General features: G+C 40.7%; 1 protein-coding gene across 4 annotated transcripts in view; it reads right to left on the bottom strand.

Annotated features, from left to right (window-relative positions):
* The window catches only part of wnk4a (WNK lysine deficient protein kinase 4a), a 46,316-nt gene that overhangs the window by 14,133 nt on the left and 7,865 nt on the right, over positions 1 to 24,318 (bottom strand). For all 4 annotated transcript variants that reach the window (XM_067577210.1, XM_067577211.1, XM_067577212.1 and 1 more), the window contains exons 3-12: positions 12,123 to 12,295; positions 11,490 to 11,710; positions 10,358 to 10,515; positions 6,875 to 6,963; positions 5,939 to 6,158; positions 4,263 to 4,623; positions 2,991 to 3,136; positions 2,118 to 2,191; positions 636 to 771; positions 16 to 132 (exon numbers count right to left, since the gene is read on the bottom strand). In XM_067577210.1, coding sequence (XP_067433311.1) covers positions 16 to 132; positions 636 to 771; positions 2,118 to 2,191; positions 2,991 to 3,136; positions 4,263 to 4,623; positions 5,939 to 6,158; positions 6,875 to 6,963; positions 10,358 to 10,515; positions 11,490 to 11,710; positions 12,123 to 12,295 — 1,695 coding nt within the window. The remainder of the gene's footprint in view (positions 1 to 15; positions 133 to 635; positions 772 to 2,117; positions 2,192 to 2,990; positions 3,137 to 4,262; positions 4,624 to 5,938; positions 6,159 to 6,874; positions 6,964 to 10,357; positions 10,516 to 11,489; positions 11,711 to 12,122; positions 12,296 to 24,318) is intronic.

The raw sequence follows: 24,318 nt of genomic DNA, 5'->3' as shown, positions 1-24,318 counted from the left end.
CCATTAATGACTCACCATGACAGCGGCGATGTCTTCTGGGTTATCTCCATCCAGGTCAAATTTGAAGGTCACCATCTTGTCATTGTGTGTCTGCAGCTGGCACTCCACCACCCGATCCACTTTATCGGAGAGCTGCAGAGAAGCACGGGATCAATGGCAATGACAGGCGTCTGTTTACCCTCTAAAACACTGACCGAAGTTAAACACGGGAAGAACAATATGTTTTTGTATTTGTGTGTGTCTGAGCAAACATGTAGTCACGTGAACATATGTGTGAATCTACTGTAACACGCTGTGTGCTTGTGTGTGTGTGTGTGTGTCGCACTATGCACTCTGAGAACCACTGTATGCACATGTGGTTAGGCATGATCTGTTTGTCTCTGCCTCCAGTCTAAACACGCTCATTAAAAGACCACAGAGTGTCCTGATCAGAAGAGAAATGTACTGCGGTTGCCGGGGGAAGAACTGCATAGCTACTGATAATGTTGCACAATCAGGGTGGATCTCCACGGCTCACTTATAAATCAAAAACACCTCCGCTAATCCCAACAACTCAATTCAGATGGTTGATTTATTTGTTTATGATGCGAATAAATGGATTTGAAGAGTTGTAATTAAACAAAACTTTATTGTACCCCTGTGATGCGCAGCCTCGATCGCGCTCTCCTCCTGAACAGCTTCCCAGCAGTTCGCCTGGCAGCCGTTTTTTCGTTCTTCTCCGAGAGGCCCTCGTAGCCGTCACTCAAGCCTGATGTCACGTCGGAGGCGTAGCTGCAAAGAAATAAATTACATGTGCTACGGTTTAGAAAAATATGCACCAAAAAGCCACAGAAACATTCCTCAATATCGTAATTTCAAAGTTGACTCATCATCTTTAACAGAAGTGCAAAAGGAACTGAATATCCATCACACGTAATAATAAACAGCACTCTGAAGTGTCAAATAAAATCTTGATGTGTAACAGTGGCTTGTCTCTTGGGTGTAAACAGTAGAGTTTAACTGGGCCTGTTCAGAGCGTATAGGAAGCTGGTGTTCATCCAGAGGAAGCAACATGTCTGTGTGATCTGTTGTATTTATGCAATGAATGAGTTTTGGGTTTCAGAGAACTGGAGGACATTCAGTGAATTTTATAAAAAGCTTTGGTTCTGCTAATTGTGTCTCCTGGGCTTTTTTGGATTGCTGTGGTCACAGACTGCCCTCCGTCCACCTCCCCAACATAGGCAGCAAACATTTACAGCCTACTGGTTGGCAACATGCACCCGTCTCTATTTAAAAACCTCCAACTCACGGGTTATTCAAGTTCACAGCAAAGGCTGTTCTTTCCTTTAAACGCTGAGTACATGGAGATTAGACAAAATAAGATCAACAATTTGTGTTGATATTGAAAATGATCCTTCTGTTTTGTGATCTTTGAAATGCGGCACTGCTCATCGTCAATCCAGAGTTTTTTTCTCAGAGGAAAAAATTTAAAAACTGGGAGTCTGTTTTGGATCCTAAACAGTGTCTGCCTAAGCTGTTATGAAGCATGATGAAGCATGATACTTAACCAGACTTGACATTTATTTCAACCCACTAAGTACAGGTCAGATAATGCTGATACACTGTCAGTCACAGACATGAGCCTCAGCTGATACCTTCCATGTTCTTTAATACTTCCTGCCCAATTGCTCCATTGACAGAAAACGTATTTTGAACTATAATTACAACCCCCTAAGACACACACACACACACACACACACACACAAGCTGTCCATCCATTGTCGGCCCTCATGCCGAGAATAAAGCTGCTCTCTCCCCAACATCCCACCAACATGGAAAACAGGGCCTCCACAACATCTGACGGCCAGTCACACAGAAACCTGCAAGGGTCCATTCTGCCTCACTGCAATGAAAACACAGAGGAGCCTGTCGATTGCCTCGAGCTTGTTGTCACAGCCCCACAGATGTGGAGTAGGAGGAGGAGGAGTTTTAGACGGAAGACCAGGCATTTCTACTACATTCACATTGATTTTCAGGACCTAATTTAAATAAAGAACGGACTTTGGACCTCTATTGTTCCATGGATGGTAAAAAAAAAAAAAAGAGCAGAGTGAAAAGAGGAAGGTGAAGAACTTTACCTGTCCACGGGGGAGTTGAAGCCACTCTGGGGTCCTGAGTTGCCATGTTCTATGTTGTTGGATACTGCAATACTCTGTGAATAGAAATGAGTGATGTGGTAAGGTAAAGACACTGTAAAAGATTGCCATTGATTCTTCTTGAAGCTTTAGTACAAGACAGTAGCCAGGAAACATTTCAACATATTGAATTTGAAGTGCAGAAGTATTTGATTTAGTTCAAATCAGTTACCTCTACACAAAATGTTTTATCTTAGCATTACTTATATATTAATTAACCGTCAAATTCCTCAATTTGGTTATTTGTTTTGATAAAAATAGTACATGGTCATGGTTTCTAGCCATGTAAGCAGTGTGGCTTCTAGGTATAGCAGTGTCGGTCTGTCCACCACAGTGGACACAGCGTGGTTGTAGACTTTTGGTCTTGTTCAAACACTACTTAATCTAAAAATGACAACTGTGGCCACATAACTGTAAAAAAAACTGGCAAAACAATTAGGTACAAAAAATTCTGGGTAGTTACCAATGAACAAGTAGGTAAACCTTCATTTTATAAATTTCTCATCATGCAGCTAAGAATTATCAACCATAGTTTTTATTAAGAACTATCCAGGAACTATTTCTTCACCATTTCTTTGAAGGGAAAAACAGTTAGTCCAAATTTTTTTGCACACTTGGTCGTAAGGGATGTGTGATGTGCCGTATTGTAAAGTGCTGCTTTCCGTCTATGTGTTGCTTATGTAACTGTGTCAACGCTGCATCCGACAGTGTAATGTTGATGAGGGAGGTCTCATAAAGTCTTGAAAGTCATCCTTTCCGCCACCACCACCCTGCTCGCTCCACTTTGATAACAAGCTCTTTCTTGAGGCCACTCACCGAGGGGAAGCGGAGGGCTGGGATGGGGAGACCGTTTGCAGTCGGGTTGTCGGTGTGCGTGGTGGGAGGGGTCGTGTTGAAGCTGCCGGCCTCCAGGGGATCCTGAAGCCCAGAGGAGCTCAGATAGCCGTCCGTCTCACAGTCAGCTGTTTCAACAAAGGACCTAAACCATTAGCATGTGACCAACTGTGGTCTGATTGACTGACACGAACTGTACCATACACACACACACACACACACACACACATCAAATGACCCCAAACTGAGACTTAAAACATACACAAACACATAAACAACGACAATGACAACAATGCAGAAGACACACAGAGGATGTTGGATGTATTGTTAATCAGACTGATTTACTAGGACCCCTCAAAAAGAATATTTGGGCCTTTGCATTTGGTAAAAACTGAGAAATATTCAATAGCTACAGCATAGCACACACACACACACACATACACCACGAGATAAGACTAACAGGGACTGAATAATTTAGTTATCCACAGTTTTACATTTCACTGTATGCCTCCCATGTGCTCTCAGATCAGAACAACTTGCTGTTCAGTACAATTGTACAGTTAACACAGCGAAAAAAATGCATCAAGAGTTTATGATGTATTGTGACCGGAATAAAAAATAAATCAAAACGGAAAGTTAACTCTGACGGACCCATCTGACGCACATGTGACCGAAACATGACGTGGGTTAAAAGGCGTAATGTATAAATGTATTCAACTCTAGAATACTATAAATTATAATAGTTGTGCAAATGCATAGATATGCCTAAAAGGTCAGTAGTTCATAAAAGTCATCCTATTACAATTGCAGGACTAGTTTTCTTACTTACACCTTACATACAATGCATTTTGTGTACTTTTATGCTGTGGGCCAGGGTGAGGGATGGAAGGGAGGCTGGGTGGGGAAGGGTGGACCATGGGCTTGTTTGAAAATTATAAAAAGAAAAAAATATGTTTTTGTAAAGCTGTATTTCCTGTGAAATTTTACAAATAAAAAAAGTTTAGTAAAATAAGGCTGTTTGGATTAAAGCATTGTTGGTTAGACCCTTTCTATCTCCAAAAAACTCTGCAGAAGCTGAAGGAAACTGCCTTGTTTTAAGCTTGATGGCAGTTTCACTTTCATATATATTTTCAAACCATTTTAAAGGGTGTTGATGAGCCTAAAAGGTTGTAATCCCTGAACTAGAAATAAGAAAATGACCAAACTTGGAACAAACTTTTCATAAAATGAATAAAGTCACATTAGGTGGCTCACAATTAGCAGAAGACAGGCTGTTGTGGCGGATGTGGAAGTGCTGGTCCGCCTCGGGCTCTTCTGGCTCTGCAGGGTAGTTGGAGCTCACGCCAGAGTCCACAGAGCTGGTGACGGGGGACATGATGGGGGTCGGAGGTGTCAGGGCCGGGGTGGGGGACTCTGCTGCAACCACGTGGCCGACTTTAGGTGAGGGCGGCTGAGTCTCAGCTTCTTCTTCTAGGGCTTCTTGCTCCTGCTTCTTCCTCTGCTCCTCCGCCTGCCGCCTCAGCTTCTCTCTCTGGCGCTTGATGGCGGTCACCCTGTCCCGTATGGCCTTGGCCACGAGCTTGAAGTCTGCCTCGCACACGAAGCCAAGCACGACCTGCATAACACCACGCAGAAATGGTCAGGGCACAACATGAACACATGTGTATAAGTCACGGTCCACGATGTGCCACCGTGATTTGCAGACCATTACGCAGGTCTGTTGCACTTAATGACCCGATCGTGCAAGTTGTGACATCAAGACTTCTTTGATGTACTAACAGCATTTGTTTTGTAAAATCAGCACACATTGACTGCATTCTTTTGAATTTCTCAGCTTCTCGCACAGCCTCTTGTGACACCCAGTCCAGCACAGTAGCGGGACACTCAGTCCAAACCTGCCTCTCAACACAGAGTCAAATTACCGCTAGATCAGCCGGACTAGATGTCCCCCGCTGATAATAATTTGATCTTGATGAAAACTGCCACAAAGAGGTAAACAAGTAAGGAATTGTGGCTTGCATTTTCATTAAAAGTGACCTCTATGGAGAGGGTTTTGGAGGACATAAGACCCTGTTTTGTAACAAGCAAGAGAGTCATTATATTATTAAAGACATGACCTCAGCTGCTTCCTGAGACACCCTCTCACATTTCCAACCACTGATGATTAAATGTTGAGCGGTGCCCTTGACACACTCTGCAAGGCGTTCTCTTTATGGGTTGGAGCGCATATCAGTGTTTCTGCTGTCATAACAGAACCATAAAAAGAGCATAGTGATGTTGGGGTGCATTAGTTAGGCTGCTTTCACTGTGTGGGGTCAAGTGTCTCAGACAGGTAACTCAAAAGGGAAATTTGTCTTTCGCTAATAATGTCAGAGTCTATGATATGATGCCTGAAACAGAGCCTCCGAATCTAATATCTGTATACACTTCTAAAATAAACACTTCAACATTCAAAAGAATATCCATGGAAATATATGGCACAAAATACCTAACACCTTAGAACTATACACCTCTCTTTTAATATGTAATTCAACTCAGAATATTATTGTTGAAGGAGGGAATAAATTAGCCACAAGCATAATTACAAGATTTGAATCCAGATAAAAGTGTCATGCAACCAATCTGCATCTTCTTCAAAGTATCCCGATGAAGAAAATTCCTTCATGAAGGGGGTATTAGATGATTAATAGAGCTAAAAACATTGGGGTCGATTCCATATTGAGTGAGATATTGTAAGTGTCCCCCCCTAAAAAACCTATAAAAGTCTATCATCATAAATCAAGATCAGGATACAGAGAAGATGTGGGTGGTTGGCTAGCTGTTAATCTGAGATCAATTACTCAACTTCCTCACTAATGGCTGGAACAAACTGGATCAGTGAAGTAGTAAAGATTGACCTTACAGCCACATGTCTGCATGTGTCAGCTTACCATCTCCTGAGCCACCTCCTCAGGCACGTCCTTGTAGAGCTCAAAGAGGAACTCGATGGCGTTGTTGTCCTTGTACTTCCCGTGCAGCTTCTTGGTGTCGTCCATGCGCAGCCACAGTTTCAGGCCCGACTTCACCATGTCGTCCTCCTCTGCCAGCTCCACATGAACGCCATTGTTCTCCTGGAAGAAGGGGTGGTTCAGGAGGTCCTGAATGGTGTACCTGAAGTTAAGAAAGGAAAAAAGTAGCATCTTAAAGAATGGATTTACAGTTTTAAAACCCAGATCTTGTTTAAATGTTGTTTCCCATCATTTATAATAGTTAATAAAACAATAGAAGATCAAGTATTCTGCAGCAGCTCCTCAGTGGGCATAAACACTGTGGTGTCACTTCAGTAATGTTTAGGCCTAGAAAATTATTATAAATTTATTCTCCAAAAACATGGAGCATGTTCTATTGATACAAAGAGAGATGCAAAACATGCTGACTATCAGGTTACATTGATTTTATCTCTTACAAGCAAACCTGAGACAGAAATTTGTGCAAAATTAAGTCAATACATGCAGTTTGTGCCCCTTTTTCATGAGTTTATCATTATTTCTGAAGGCATAACCTGTTGGCATTGGACCATATTGACACTCAGAAAGAGGCTGCAGCAGAGTGTTAAGTTTCTAAAAACATGTTAGTGTGGTTGTCTTATGCACAATGAAAAGGAAACAGCACTGTAATATAGTCTAAGAACATTTAACACATCCTTTAACTACCTATTAACATGTTAATCCTTCTCTCTGCAGGTGCTAGTTAAGAGAAATTTCTATTGGCATTGTAAAACTGCACTTTTTTTGACTATTAATAGACTTTGTTATCCGATTACTGTTGATCACAGTTTATGTTAATTTCTAGTTGGCTACTGGGGAATTACTGGGAATCACTGGTACCTTTCATCTTTGTTCATACGAATGCAGCCCTCAGTGATCTCCTTGAGTTCTGGGACTTTGACTTTGTAGAAACTGTCAGGTTTCATGCCCTGTGAAAACAATCAAAAGAGGAGATGGTGTCATTTCATTTGTAGGGATTCATACTAATCAAAAAAATACCAGAGATGCTTTTTCTGAAGGGTTTTTCCATTTGGGAGTAGACTGGTACTTTAAGAAGAACAGGTGATCAGCACTCCTCTTCACCTCTTCCAGTTAAACAGTTCTTGTTTTAGAGGAACTCATCAAAGCCATAACAGCCACTCCCACCTGCACCGCATGTGAACGTAATCCTCTGCTTTGTGACATCTGCCACAAGCCAGCATGACATTCGGCTCTGCAATCATGTCAACACCAGAAGAGAACAATACCAAGAACTCATGAAAATGGAAAAAAACCACAGTGCTCCCTTTCCTTCTTCCTTAAACTCTACCAGTCTTTCAGTGGATTTTCAGCTCCTTTATCTCAAGAAAGAAATATTCAGGCAGGACTACTTACTAATATGAAATAAGGGGGGGGTTTTCTGAAATGTTATCATGAGAATGTACATTGATTACAGGAAAGCTTCCATCCCTGTGAAAACATTGATAAGAAAGTAAAGAACCAAGGTCAAAAGAGATGTTTGGCCTACAGATAACCAAGCAACCAGCTGAGATTAGGTCAAAACACCCAAATAATTAGATTCACCAATAAAAGGCTGAGTGGTACACTTTGCTATCACATTTACAGACTGACATGTCACACAGTAACTCTTTTTTTTCTTTCTTGTTATGACCACAAGTCGTTTTCCGGGGATATTTCTGTGTTCTGTTTAAAGTGAGACGAATGACAGAGTTGAGACACAAGTTGTTAATCAAAAGAGCAACAAGTGTGTTTGACTTGTTATCTGTCTTTAGAGCAAGCAACGATATTGCCAATGATAAATGTTAACCACTCCGGGTGAGTGCAAAAATAAATTGGGGAGTCCAAAAAAAGCTTCAGTGCAATGACAGAAATGCTGTAATCTTATATGAGACTGATTTGTGATCGAGAGGGATCCGAAGAAGAGCACAGAGGTGTCTTTGTTTAAGCAGTTTGCCTCTGTGTCCTCACGGGTACCTTCGGAATAAATCCATTTTCTCTAAAAGCCGAATCGAATTTGTGACTCCTTTCTTTTCCTGTGGTGACAGAGGTGTAGATAAGATCTTGAGAAATATGCTGGTGTCATATTGATTTTGGTGAGTGTGTCATATTTTACGTTTATTGCGCACGCTGTAATAACCTGATTCATGCATTTAATATGAACCCAAAATCATTCTTTTGCACAAATACAAGAATAAAACAATATTACGTCTTACAGGCAACATGAGGTCTTCGCAGCTTTTCTTTAATGCAGATTTCAGCACACTGAAGGAAATACAGTGCATGGACAAAAGTATGTGGACATATACTTTTGTTCTGGAGCTATTTTTTTAATTAAGGAAACTTTTAGAGCTACAGCATACATTTACATGTTCGACAGTATCGTGCTTCCAACAGTTTGTGTTTGACCCTTTCCAGTTTAATGCCTCTGTGCACATAGTGAGGTCTATAAAGAACTGGTTTTCCCAGTTTGGTGTGGAAGAACTTGACTGGCCTGCACAGGGCTCTGACCTCAACCCCATGGTGGCCATGTAGAGTCTGTGAATAGGCATATTCCCACAATACAGTAAGTAGACATTTATTTATTAATTGGTTGTAAAATCAAAACATGTTGTGTGACTATTCACATTTCTAAGATTCTTGCACAATTTATATATGAGCTGCCTTTCATACTGTATATCAAGCTACGCGTCTCACTTTAGGCCCCCTTTATAGCAATCCACTTCCAGTATAAGTCAGTCATATGAGTGAAACATTACGTAGAGTTTCTGGTTTGGTGTTTAATGTGAAAAATGCAGTTGCCACACAAATAAACTGACAGATGTCGCCTGCGCTATTTCCTACTCATCATTGTTCTCTGTATCACAAGGTTGGTTGGACTTCCTTACAGTCAAGAAGAAATAAATAGCTTCCAAACTACCTCACATCTCTTCTCTCATATAAATCTAGTCACTACAGTAATGATCCAGTAACTACTCAACCTTAGATATCCTTCATGTTCGCACTAATGTTGACAGACGTGGTTTCAGGTACAATGCATCTTTGAAATGGAGTGAACTGCAAACTGTCCTCAAACTTGATCCTTACGTTCCTCTTGAAGATTTTACAGCTTTATTATCTGCTGTTTTTTTATGATTCTCGTAACTTTTTTTTATTAATTCCTTGTTTATTGTGTAGTTGTGTTGTTTCTGTCTGCTCATTGTGTTCTTGTCATGAATGTTTTTTGTTCTCTGGTTTCTCTTGGAAAAGAGATTTTTAATCTCAATAATACTGCCTGATTAAATAAAGATTAAATACATCATGAAAGGTACAGCTAATGTGATTTTTATTGAATCTGGTTGCATGGGTAAGTGTCTCCGATTGCACATGGAAAATTATTATGTTTTCTTGTTTGTGGAGGAGCCAGACCCACTCTGACTTGTTGGCATTGTCGCTTTCTCGCTTTCCAGCCTCCGTCAGTCACTGTTTGCTTTGCATATGCGACACGCAAGACAGAAACAGCCCTCTTTGTGGAGTAAAGGGTGAGACATAATTTCCAAAACATATAATTCTAGCGTCGCCTGCTCTTGCCCACCGTAGCGTCATTGCTGTGGTACAGCTTAAAAATACAGAAGCCTAAAGCCGCTGCTGTAATGCTACGCTGTTTCAACTCACCACTGTGCTTCTGGGCTTTTTTCCCTGAGAAGTCCCATATTTTTTTTCTGTATAAAACTTTCTGATATGACTTGAATCAAACATCAGTTCATGTACTTTAAGTGAGCGCTGGGCTGGGAATCAAACCATCTTTAGCCCTTGTCAGATATCTTCCAAAGGCAGAGAAAGATTTTATTTGTTAAGACATTCGTGCTTTCTTAAAATTTCGAGGCGGTTCAGACAAAAATTCAGCAAATGCAAATAGGTCTCTTCAGTTTTCCAAACACTATTTAATGGAGAAAGGAATATTCCAGTGAACATGATAGCGAGTACCAGTTAGAGAAGCTCTTTGAACTGGGGAAGACTCCAGCAATTAGTACCTCAAACATGTGCGAGCCTGCGTCATGATTGCAGGCTGAAAACAGACGAGCGGTCAGATTATGGTACGGTTCTGCGCTTTAAGCTCGTAATGGACAAAACTGAGCCTTTAATATACAAAAATGGGCTTTCATTCCATGAAGGCCCCACTTCTTTCCTAGGATTCAGGATATCCAGATGTATACACGAGATATCCTGCTCCCTAATTACAGTGCGCACATGGAAGAAAGAGAACACATGTGGACCATTACATCTAATACAAGATTAAAAAAAAACAACAAAAAAACAAGGTGGTCTCCTCCTCCTCTTACTCACACTGGTGACTTTGCGGTAGATCTGGGCGGCGTTTTGGCACTCGGAGTACGGGTACTCAGAGGTGGCCATCTCCAGGATGCACATTCCAAAGGCGTAGACGTCCACCGCTTCGTCATACTTCTCCTCGTACATCTCTGGGGCCATGAACTCTGGTGTTCCTGTCAGGGCCCAGAGGGGCACAATTAATAAAAACTTTCCTCCGTTACAATGGAGAATTCTTTTTTGTCACCGAGGGGAAATTTGGTTTGCAGCCAGTCATACACAATATTATCCTTTCACTGCCTACTGTTCCACCAACAGGATGCTAACACTATGAAGAATTTTCATGCGCTGCTAGTGCTTTTGAACGGTATGTGAATATGAACATACCGTATAATATATGTACTGATAGATAAGACATCCTAGTACAATGCATGGCATATAAAACTTTCCTCCCTATGGATTAAAGTCCAACATTCACTCTCCTTTTGACTCTGTTTTAGTCTTCAGTCCACCAACCCTTAGCTGCTTAAATACCCCACTATGTTCACCAGCTAGTCACAAATTTTGTTTTTCTGCTTTTCGGTGCTGTACAGACATCATACCATGAGTTTTTAGAGCTCTTTTGCTGCAAACAGCTGCCTGCTGCAGCTGACAAAAAGGTCAATAAGTATGGTGAGACTAACCAAAACAACAAGCTGAAAGACACTAAAGTGGAACCGCAGAGTCTGCTGATAATCTCTGCGGATTTGTCACATGTAGGTTGTCATTTGATCCACTATTAGTGTAAAAACACCGATTACAGCAGCTTTAAAAATACATCATTGAGTATGAAATAACTCTTGAGTATACAGTGTTTGATTGGGACCTGTTGATTTAAACTCAACAAAAATCAAGTATCAACAAGTCTTCATACTGCCTCTGGTGGATGACACTCCCTGCTTGCACCTGACGGGAAAGACAAGTTCCCACTGAAATTTTAAAGCTGTTTGAGCGATGAGAAAGAAGCAGGGATACAAATATGAGAAACTAATTTGTGGGAAAGAAGAAGGCTTTAATCCTAGACCTACTTTCTTCCTGATAAAAGTAGAAGGAGGTATTTGCGTAAATTATTTGAGGTCCGTAAACATACACAGACCAAATTTACACTTACCAATGACACTTTTAGCAAAGGAGGCACTTTTGAGTGTGGCCAGCCCCAGATCTCCTATCTTAACGGAGCCAGTGGGGCCGGTGATGAAGATGTTGTCACATTTGAGGTCCCGGTGGATGATGGGAGGAGTGCGCGTGTGCAAGAAGTGAAGCCCTTTGAGGATCTGACGACTCCAGCGCTGCAGCAGTTTCAGCTTCATCTCCTTGAACCTCTTCAAATACCTGGAACAAAAGGAAGATCAGACTAAACACCCATGTCTAAACAGATCAAAATGCAGCGAGAGGAGGAAGCTTTTTAAGTGCCAAGAAATAATTCATCTGTTATTTTGACAGTCAAGAGGAAGTTTAAAGTGAGTTTCCTGAATTCTGTCCTAGAACGCTGTATCCAAAGTGAAGTTTTTCTCTGGTCCTTATTCTGCACCAGAAGACAAGCTGTCAAACATGACAGAAGTGTCCTCTTTCTTATGGAAGACGTGGCGAGTTTTATTTGGAAAGAGGATATCCGCCACTTGAGGAATGTGACACCTATTCTTACAAATTCTTGAAAGAAAGCACTCCTCTTAGAATTTGATCTTTAAAAAGAAAAAAAAAAGCAACGCTGCAGTTTCAAGGTGAATCGGATGAAGTGACTTACGTTTTGAGCGTGCCTGAGGTCATGAGTTCAGTCACCAGGATGATGCACTTGTGGCCCTTCACCGTGGACTTCCAGGAGTCGTGGAAGCGGACGATGTTCGGGTGCTGCAGCCCCTTCAGCATCTCCACCTCCTCGCTGAAACGCTGTCGTTCCGCCTTGGTCAGTTTACGAGTCTGCAGAGGAAACAACACGGAGTGAACATCTGCAATGTCATGGCAACTGGGCAAAACTCCATCTGCTGAGGAAGAGCATGTGATACCATCTAAAGCTCCAGAACAATTACTAAATAGACCTTGTGGTGAGATTGTTTTGTCAACAATGAGTGTGTTAAAATGCTATCCCGGATTTGAGCCTTATACTGTTTCCATTCATACATGATTTAAACAGCATCCAGATTTCTGATTGTTGTTGTGCAGGTGTGTCTGACTTCCAGACACCACTCTTCTCATTTCTGTACCGACTGAGTAGTTGTTGAAGATTAACCCAGTTTGGTTTGTGGCTGTCTGGATAAGATGTAATAAGATTTTATTGATCCCCATGGGGGAATTTCAGGTGCCTTATAATGAGACTGAATGTTTCGCTTCATTCTTTCGGGCCAGACATTGTGTTCATGTTATTTAAATTCCTGTTTGCGAAGGGGGTTTGTTTTGTTTTGGTTTTTCAGTCGACATGGAAAATGCAGCACACAGAAATGTGCCAATTTAAGAGTTGGTATTTCTTTAAGTCGACCTATAGCAACTTTCACAGCTGCATCAGTCCCATTCAAGCTCGTCAATATGTTTGTATGTAATTTGCTGCTATTTTTCGTGGATGTCGCTAATTTTCGGGCTCTGGCACAGGGAGATGACAGCTCCATTTTTAATCCTCCTACAAAAGATCCGATTGGCTCAGCTGTTACTCCAACTGGGGGAAACAACCATCAGAGAGCACAACATAAATAAATGAAAAAATTCTGAAATGAGGTCTGAAACCAGGCAAGACTTACTGTTGCAGTCACCGCTCTGCTAGATGTGACTTTACGACCAGGAATTTATGACCAGTGATTTATGAGCAGTACCAGCGTGAGGATTTCATTTTCAGTTCAGCGTGTAGATCATTACATGGTTTATCATCATATTCTCGGTTTTACTAACAAACTTCTACACAACACAAGCAGAGAATGAACATAAACCTGTTTAAGGTGTTTAAATACCACAGTGTCCCAGTTTCTATCAGAGAATATTCAGGTTACTCATGACCGGGATCAGGGCATATACAGGTTTCTAAAACCTACATGTGCAAACACAAACACATAATCGTAACCAGGATACTGTACATGTACACACACCGTAAGTTTAGTTGGATTAAATAAAACAATAAAAGTGAAGGCAAGTCAACAGTTGAGCTTTAGAGCGATGAAGTATGAACGCACACATGCTCTGCTCTGGTCAAGACATGTACGATTACGTAAGTCGGAGGCAGTAAACACAGCATACAAATACACGGGACCTATTTGATAAATCACGCTTACTTTAGCTAATGAGCTCGCTGCGGGATTGGAAACCACTGGTTCATCCATCTGGATGATGACCGTCCAGTTACATAATCGCATTTATTTTCCAATAAGGGGTGCTCTGACTTAACAAATTTAAGGAGGAGGTTTCAGAAATCCATGTAAAACTGAACCAAACACAGTAATCAAGCTGGATGAACAAAGACATTTTTGTGCTTCCTCTAGGATGAATGGCCCAATTTAGCTCCCGTTGGAGTAACTCTGCCTGTGGTGGGTGGTTTGTGGAAAACTCTCTGGAGACTTCAGCACCATGAATCCTGCATTGAGGCGGATTTCTGGGAAAAATGCTCTGCATATGTTTATGCTTACAATCAACTTGACCGCTACTCTCTCTCTTTCCTCTGCTCTGCTCTCTCCCAGCGAGGAGGTGCTGCTGCCTCATCAACACAGGAGGCAGACTGTCTGAAGGACCCGCGCTGTCTGAAGTCACACAACGAAAGAACCCTTTTACCTGCGTCAGTCACCTGTCAAACTGTCATATTACACCAGCAAACATGAGGCCCTGGGCTCAAAAGCAAGACACAGAGGCGACTTCTAGCCAAGGGGATTTGCGTTTACGTCGTCAGTGATCAGTTTATGTGAACACAGGCTAGTGCTTATACTTCATTTGTGAGACCTCTGTCAGAAATGCTAAATGGTTTGCAAAAAAGGAAAATATCTTGGGTTAAGAGTAAGAATAATGATTAAAACGTGTTTAGGCAAGCGTCATCAGGGTTCAGTAAGGCTATTAGAGCACACACTCCATTTATCTTCTGAATAAGTCAGCTCAGCTTTAATCTAATTTTTGCTTTTTGCAGTTCAGTTTGCTTTATGGCCTTAAAGATGACACATTGCAGAAGTGAGCTCTGAGGTTTATTGCCGCTATAGCAGGTCACCGTACCCTTAAAAGCACACGTAACATAATACAAATCATGGGTGTGTGTGTTCAGTTAGTGCGTGAGCCAGGGTGAGTGAGTCAGTGGGTTTATGGGTTGATGTGCATCTGGATATTTATGTATCTAAGCGCGATAACATCAGACCCCCGCGTAGAGAGCTTTGTCTCCCGTGGATAGTCGCCTGTGCGGTGCTGTGCAGAGAAATGGCGGCTGTTTGCAGTTCAGAGATGGTGTAACTTTCATTAGCTGTGGCACAGAGCCGAGTCACTTGGAGACCCTGACACTTTCAAACCGCGAGATTTACAAGAGCTCTGCATGCTAGATGCCATGATTGCAAAGTACTGAAAATGCAAAATACAGACGTTCTTGGAAGAGTCAAAATCTAGCTCTGGCAATTCTGAGCAACACTGCTCATAAAATGTGAGCTGTTGAGTGAAATGGAGCTGATAATGGATGATCACCACATGTGAGGCATCAAAACTTGTTCTCAATTCAAACCACCAAAGTGAGGAATTTAAAAACGCCAAAAAAGTTTAAAATGCAGTGGAAAATCAGGTGCAGATGGAAAACAAAAAAAAAAAAAAAGCAAAGTATGATCTGTGTTAACATTTGTGATGCTGTCATCTGGCTGCATTGTTGTTGGTGTTGGCTAAATTCAGGGTAACATAACAACGCCTTTTCCCAGTAATCGCACGCACTTAAACTGTAATTAATAGCAGAAATGAAAAGAATCACAATGCTTCAGTTTGACTGAAATGGTTTTTACATCATTACAGCCACAAATTCATTAGAGAAAAGTCTTTTAAACATGTCTTTAATTATCGTAGATAACGATTGTGTGTTTCATTTCGACTTATCGATATCAGAGGCGATCAAGTTATGGTTTCCTGAAGAAGGAATCCTCTGTTGACAGCTGTGCAAGACTCCTATCTAACTTTTCCATGGGATATTTGACTGTATCTATCCACCCCCGCCCTCTCTCTTCCCCCTTCCATCTTTTAAAAAACAAAGCCAAAAAGCATTGCATAATGCTGGAGAAAGCAATGCTAGGGGGGTGGCAGGGGAGGGGGGGGGGCCACAAAAACAAACTATATCTGTTTTGAAAAGACAAGCGGGCATATCCAGGAAACAGAGCAGTTTAGATTCAGAAATGTGCGAAACGAGCCTCTGCTAAAAGTTTTCCTCCAGCTGGATGACTTATTCTTAGCCACTGGGAGGTGTGTGTGTGTGTGTGTGTGTGTGTGTGTGTGTTGAGTAGGGGGTCTGCAATAACTGGGGTTGGAAATACTTGGGCTTGGTGCCACATAAGCGGTGTTACATAAGCAGTGTTGATGGTAGAGGAGCCACTGGTATTAAGATACCCCTGTCAGCGCCCCTATTATGACAACCAGGACATGAGTACCACATGTCAGCCAACATTGACAGCAGACCAGGTGGTGTACACTGTGGCTTAATACGGGAATGAACAGTTTGCAATGTCCTGATGTTACACTCAAAGAGATACAGTAAGTCTGGACAGGATTTGAGTAACATCCAGTCAGCGTGGGCAGGCTGCGGTATCTGTAGGAATCTTGACTGAATGCAGTGAGAAAAGTAGGGCAAGTGAAAAAATGGATTCAGTCATATTATAGCCTGCAGGGATTTGTGTTAAGGGTTAGAAGGAGAGTTTTCAGTGCATTTTTCCATATCGATGTCTTGAATACTTGGATATGCATTCAAAATGAGATGTAATGATGAATGATGGATCAACAAATCTCATGAATAAGTCTCTCAATACTTTCCAACTTTCCTACGTCCTGAAGATTCGAATCTTTAAAAACTGGTTAAATATATACATATATATATAAAAAAGGGGCTCAGTAATGTCCTAAAACAGCTGGGCACTGTGGTTTTTTTAGCAAAAGTTACTCAAACAGGAGTACATTTTTGGCAGGACTATTTTCAGTTAGTCTAAAAGCATTTACAACTGCAGGACGGCGTATATTGGATTTACTCAAAATAAACTACAGTGCCTAATTAATAGCAATGAAGGAACACGTCACTAAATGCAACAGTGTGGCTCACTGATGGGTTTTTAATAGTGTGAGGACAACAACGTAGCTCTATGACACAATGGAAGAAGCTACATCAGTCTTCAGCTGCACAGACAATACTTGTTAGATAAGTTCATTGATGGTCTTTTCGAGGGATTTGTTAATAACACAAATGTAGAATATTGCCAGCGTTGTCCCAATGTGGGAAAAAAATGCCAAACATGTTGATTCCAGTTTCTGAACTGTGAGGTTTTGCTGCTTTTCTCAGAATCACATCATTAAATTCAAATTAAATTCCACATTTTGGGGTTTTGGACTGTCGGCGAGACAAAATATGCAATTTTGAGATAATCTTGTTCTCTGAAAAGTTGTGAAAGGCATTTTTCTCTAATTTCTGCCATTTTATACACTAAACAATCAACCAATTCATTTAAAAAATACCTGACAAATTAATCCATTATGACAATACTTGTTCGTCTCAGCTCTAGTAAAGAAACTGTTAATAGTGGGCGGTATGTCTACGATCAAGGCCAAATCACTGAATAGACACAATGTTCATAATATGTGAGAGAACAAGTCGTAACTTTTTGTGTAATTTCAGAAACGATTCAATTGATCTTAGATACTTTTCCATCTACCATGACCTCTCTATGAACCCTTTTAGGGACTAAAATCTAAGCTTTCCCTTTTCTTTCCTGTCATTAACTTTGAAAAATTATTGAACATGCTGTTAAAAGGCCATAACTCATGTATTACAGATGTTGACGGTGAAGAGCCCTCCAGACAAAGACCAGAGTTCACAGAGTCCCTCTGATGACAGAGCAGGCAGGAGAGAACCTGCACGACGGCGGCTTCAGCATTACCAAACCACCGTCCATCAGAGGTGATGACGACTGGCTCGCCAAGCTCTGGGATTGAGGTCAAAGGCAAAAGAGAGAAAAAAAACAAAACAGTGTGACCTCACATGACATACCTGCCTGACTGATATATACTTTGTATAAACACGCACGTAGGCACTCACACTGGTACAGTGTTGCATTTAGATGTTTGCAGGTGAGAACTGAGGTGCTAGTGTGCTCTTTCCAAGGAAAACCTGACATGTTCTGTAAATGGAGCGGGCAGAGGGAGGTTAGCCATTAATCTCATAAGGATTGAGGACTCAAACCAGCCTCTGACTGCTGGTCTCACACTGAGAACCTGACCTGACTTGTGGCGCCGAGCTAATTACCTGCCCAAGTAAAAGAGACCAAGATGTAGGATTACGCTATCTGTTGTGCATTTCGACAGTGAAACGTGGGCTGTAAAGAAGGTCTTTGTCGTTCTGGTTTGGATACTTTCCCCATTTATTAATATATTTGCACAAGTGCAAGGTTGTCCTCTGAAGTGTACAGTATGAGCTGTCTCAGAAAGTATTGCATCACCTTGTTTGAGAGACTAAGATTGATTTGTTTGAGAGCTGGGGGATCCAGTAGCTTTAGTCTATTTACTCTGTTATTCTTAACATCTCTCAACCTGTCTCGTGTTTGCTTTTAGTAACTCACTAAAACCTCAGTCTTCTATAAACGGCGCAGCACTTTGTATGGTCCTTTGAGACTCTTCTTCATAAATAATCCTCTCCGCCTTTCAAGCTGAGCGATGTATTGCACAATTACAGTAACTGGTAACTTTTCCTTGCACGCTACCCACCTGATCCACCTGATTCCTCACTTCTATAAGCACCGTATCATTGTCTTTTGTTGTGCTTCTTCTTTGGCAGCTTGTGATTATGGGAATGACAAAGACAGTTGCTTGTAGGTGTCCATTAAAGGCTTTAAGTGTAAATATGAATATATAAGTTGTTAAGGGACTTACCCAGGTTAATTACAGACAATAACTTAGCAGTAATTCATAAACAATGCTCCCTTTATAACTATAACGCTCAGCTTGGCTGTGGTGCATGTGCGACAGAGTGAAGATCAGTTTGACCTGTGACCCATTTCAGCGAACCTCTGACCCCGTCTCAGAGGAGAAGACGCAATCTGGTCAAATAACCCTGCGAGGGGAAGGAAGCTTTGAAATGCTGGAGGGAGAGTGTACGAGCGGTTCTCCCAGTGTGGTGGCATTTGAAGTAAAGAGTGTGAATGGAACAAACATTTTGTCCTCTTCAGTCAAACCCAGCGAACCACAGAAAGATCACAAGACGCCTGGAGGACACGGCCTGCGAGAGTTTTGTCTTCAAAAACACAGCAGCACAGTCGGGTCAACAAGATGACTTGGAGAAGCAGCAAAACAGCGGAAAGGGCTTAGTTATGGGTCATTCAATCTCACTTGGTTATGTAATCAGGCACAATTATGATGACACGCTTTCTGTGATGAGTAGAGTTTAAAATGATGTAACAATATTTTTTATCAAGACGACAAACTAAAACAGCACTTTGAAGCACCGAAATCTAACAGAATGCATGTTTTTGCAAAGCTGAAGCAATTAATACGAGCTAAAACACAATGTACCAGCCTGCTTGTTAATAACTTACTCTACTATATTCCCCGATTGATGTGAAAAACCCACTTAATGGAGCAACTGTGAGAGAATTCAATAAACAAGTAATGTGTCACATGAGATTCTCCCACTTCCATAAATAAACAACATATATTTAGCGGTTCCTTATCTCGCACAATGAGGATCATTATTGAAAATAATGTGTTGGGTACACTGGCACACAGGATGTAACAGCCTGTCATGCTCCGTCACGGTTACGTCTTCTACCACTATAAAGGGCCAAGACGAACCTGTAGGCTCTTAAACCTGATTAAACTAGCCAGGCAGCTACGGCAGCCAAAACAATAATCCGTACATCTTTACAACAGAGAGCCTTCTCCATCACTTACTGCTACTAAGATATATGTCATTTTATTTTATTGCACACGAATTCACGTCATCCGCATATTATACTGTATGCCAAAAAGGGTTTCATGATGCAAACACTGAATTTAAAATGATGTAATGTGCTAACCTCTTCGCCTCCTCACAATTAAAATTTTTATCTGTTCACTGATGTTCTCGGACGTAACCCTCAACCTCCCAATCTCACAACAAGAATGATCTCAGTCCTAATCAAATAGGTATTTTAAAATGTTTACAATAATTATCAACCGGGCTACTGTTAAAAAAAACTACAGGCCTCAACAAGTTAACGTCAATCCATATCTCGCAGGTCTTAAAGGTATGTCCCTCTTGGGCAGATTCCTCAGATCTTCTGGTGCCAATTTTCTTTTCTCTTTTTTTTTCACAGTAACTGTTTGAAAGATCTTAGCTAAACTGTATTTGTACATACTTGTTTTTCTGGTTCATTTTAATTTACTTGAGTGTCACATAGGCTGGTTTTGCAGAGTAGGAGAGAGAAAATACAAGTATGAGGGGAGATAGACCAGTGGTTGCCAATCTTTTTGGCTTGTGGTTTTAAAATGACATAAAGCTAATAATTACTTAAGGAAGGCCTAATTCATTTCAATCATTATCTGCAGGCCTGAAGACGTATAATTATCAGATATTTCACAAGAACGAAAAAGAAAGCCTGTTTAGAAGAGAGGGTTTACAACTTAAAAGAAATAGTTTTATTGTGGACAACTTTTGGGTTGCCAGGTTGTGAAAAAACTGCCTGGTATTTTGTCTTTCTATTTGGAAATAACGCAGTTGAAATAAATGCTCATGGGTTTCTAACAATAGTTTTTACAATAATGTATCAAGTCTGCAGTTGTTAATAAATGGATTTGGGTTTCAGGACGCTCTGCAGCTCCTTTATAGAAGGTAAGTTGTCAAACAGTCCATTAGAGAAGTAAGAGTCAGGCTGGAGGAGGAAAAACATCAACTGAGGGTAAATTGTTCTTATAAATGGCTTGTAAAAGACCTGCAAAGTATTTGTAAATGATCAATCAATCACTGATAAAGCCACTAGTTACAGATTAAAAAAAAAAACACACCTCCCTTCCTCTACTGTATCTTATGACCTCCATCTTGGCAGCCACTCGTCTCTAGACACTCACAGGCAGCATTTAAATCAACATCAAATAATTATCACATCATCATCATCATTATCAAATATAGTTTTCAACAGATGACAACATAGCTGTCACTATCTGAACTGTCCCGGTGCAAAAAGCTCCACAACATCTGGTGCTTCGAGCAGGACAGTATGCTAAGCTTTTCTGGGAAGTACCTGTAGTATTTGACTGAGGTCGGACCAGGAAAGCATAAGTGCAAAGCCTTTTGAAGTTGTTATGACCGCGGGCTCTGCAACAGCCAGACAAAGTGCTTTCATCTCGGGGCGCTTTTGTCTTTTTTAATATTACTTTTTATGAAGTTAAAGCTGATAAAAATCACTTGAAATTCCAAGTATCTGCAAAGAATTGCAATATTCTTTTATTCACTTCATAATTAAATAAAAAATGCGTTGTTGTTTTGTATAGATGTGTTTTTCATGAACGTCTGCCAATCTAAACAAAATGAAACCTTCAACTGAAATGAAACATGAGGCACGTGCTCCATGTTGAAACTGTATGTTTGCTAACTGGTTTATTTGTCCTCTACTTAGGTTTCTGGCTGCAGGGGGAGGCAGCGGCATAGTGTTATACTATCGAGTGCCACTAGCAACCAGGACCAGACATAGTTTACAAAGTGATGGTATGCAAGCGGTGCCCTTGTCACAGGAAGGCAACAACATAAATGATTTATGAATCCTCAACTCAACTGGTCAACTCTGTCAAAAAAAGGTAAAAAACGATGGATATTTTGAGAGCAACCAACTTTAGAAACCCACTGAGCTTCGAGATAAATGTGAACTAAGACAGCACAGTTCACGTTGGGGGCGGAACACAAATTAATGTTTTCTGTTGACTGAGAAAACACATTACAGTGTTTGTTGATGGATATTGCAAGGTGCCGGACCCCAAACAGGTAGAGCCATTACTGTACAACCAATGGCTGATTCATGCCAGGGCTCACATGGCAGCTTAGAGCACATTTACACTCCTGACACCTCCGTCCTGCACGCTCTGACACACACGGTCAGTTCAGAAATGACCAGAGGTTACCCTGTGGAGCAGTCTTTTCCTTTACCAACTATGGCCTCAGAGCCCCAACAGCTATTAAAACTAGAGGTCTTTTGGTTTGTTTAGGAAGCAGGACTCAGGCTTTCTCCTGGACTCACACTGCAGCATGACCACATGTTTTCCCTCAAAGGAACAACCATACAGTCTCACACTTTTAATACTGAAAACACCGTGTAGAGAAGACATTTTTCCAAAGTGCACTTTTGACTGTTTTTTTTTCTAGAGGCCACTACACACTGCGATTTTTTTTGTCCCAGACAATACTTGCTAATCATGAAAGAAACACGGCGAAATCTTTGGTCATCAATCCAAAAAACAGAGCTCCTAGATCGCAGAGCATTAACTGACTTGTCTACAGATTACAGATTTAGAGCTTTGGTGACCAAAGAGCTTTGTCACTGACCAACATTTAAGGCCAAATGACTGCTGAGTCCTGCTGGAGATCTCTGTTGTATGTTGTCACTCCTCTCTCGCCCCTCATTTCCTGTCACCTCTCTACTATCCGCCATAAAACAAAGGCTAAAATGCCCCCCAAAATACTTGAAAAACAACCAACCAATTGCAACAAGACAAATCTGGCACAAAATGATATTAGACTGGATAATACACTAGGAGACACCAACATCATACACACCATAAAACATAAGAAAATAGAAGCAGCACTATGGACAAAGCTTGTTTTCTGTCATTTGTAAGTTCCTTATTAAATTGTTGCTTCTTTTTCAAGAGAGTGATGCAGATGGATGTTGCAAGTTTATGATGTGTCATAGCGCTACGATACATAGCGCCGCCACACTGATGTTGTTCTGTCTGACACAGATTGCGACCAAGATTTATTTATACCCATCTTGCAGAGTGTGACATGCAAGTATCCTGCAAAATTGTTGTTATTGTTCTGTGTATATACGCCTCAAGGGTGTTAGGAATCATTTTTATGAAGAATAGTTTTGACATCCATTGGTAGGGAGGGGGTTAGGAGCTAATCTGACTGAGACAACAACACATGTCATTCCAGGACATGGACACACATTCAAAGAGGATGTTGCGTTTGTTGGATAAATCCAAATCCTGTGCTCCTTTAAAAGATTGAGTCAATGTGATTACTGTAAATACAAAAGCTTCTTCTTGTTCTTCTCAAGTTTTATCGCCATCATCATCGTTCCAGAGGAATGCATATTGATGTCATTTTGAAAAAGATCTCCAAGTTTCTGAGGATAAACCCGATGACAGGAAACAAGCTTTCTGCTCAGCTCCATTTGACAAAAACATGAAACAGAGCTGGTGACCGTATAAAATATGGGTCACCAGAAAACTATAACTGGTAGCTGGAAAACTTTAATCAAACCTGGACTACTTGTTTAAAACTCTCATATGAAGAATCGATCAGTGGAGGGATCCCAATAAAAGCAGCGACTCAGTGAAGACAGAGCTTTTGCACATGGCACACTTGTGTATGTTGAAGTACAATAGTTCAGTCATTACATCTGGCAGATGGAGAACCAGTCTCTAATCTGTTCTTTCCACTAACTGTTGCCAGTCTGTGTCTGGCAGACTTATGTGCTGTTCCAGTTGAAAGGCTTTGAACTGCTGATAGTTCAAAGTCTTGAAAAATACATTTTCTTAATTTGTTTATTACTATGACAAAAGGCAAGAGGAAGTTTTTTATATATATTTATATTCTCTGTTATGACTTCACAGAATATTCTGGGTATTTGTTATTTCCTTGCACAGAATAGAAAAACAAACAGAAAGTCAGATTATTGTGTTTGTATTTCCCCGTAACCTGAATAACACTGGCTTATCTAGGTTATTATATTTAGCTTCCTATTAATCAAAGCTTATATGAGCTTACTGGAGCTAGTGTAAACGCGTGATTTTATTTCCTCTTAAACACAATAATATGGTTTCTTAAAAAATATGAATGTTTATGTAACTTACATCTAAAATACTTTGGTTTATTACACATAAAACAGGTGTATTTTACATTACTATTTGTTTACTGTGCTTAATCATATATGTTACTATCTTACTGCTGGTTTAGACATGTTTTAGATTTAATTATTATATAATTTCATTATCGATTAAACTTTTGATTAATCAATTAGTTGTTTGGTCCATAAAATGTCAGAAAATGGTGAAAAATGTCGATTCCTGTTTCCAGGAACCTAACGTGACATCTTCAAAAGTCTTATTATGTCCACAACCCAAAGATATCCAGTTTACCGTCATAGAAGACTAATCAAAACAATTAATTGATTATCAAAATAGTTGGCAATTAATTGATTAATCAACTAATTGTTGCAGCTCTAGATTTAATGAAGTAAATACACCACTAACAAGCTACTAATCAGGGAAAACATATTTAATTTAGCATATTTACTAAATAAAATACGCTACGACACAGAAATGTAAGTACGAACAGCCAGCAACAGTGTTTCTACATGTAATTCGCTTATGTTGAGAGATTCAGGGTTACTGAACAGCACTGCAGCTTATCCCAGCATGCATTGCCTGAGAGGAGGGTTACACCCTGGACACGTTACCACAGAGCTAAGACATATAGAAACACACAATCATGCTTCACAACTACGAGCAACTCTGACACAGCCTCCGGCCCCTGAACACAGAGCCACCGTGCTGCCCCAGCT

The sequence above is a fragment of the Thunnus thynnus genome, chromosome 20, assembly GCF_963924715.1.
Source record: "Thunnus thynnus chromosome 20, fThuThy2.1, whole genome shotgun sequence".
NCBI lineage: Eukaryota > Metazoa > Chordata > Actinopteri > Scombriformes > Scombridae > Thunnus > Thunnus thynnus.
Note: the sequence above shows the minus strand (reverse complement) of the source record. Positions and strands in the feature narration are given on the sequence as shown.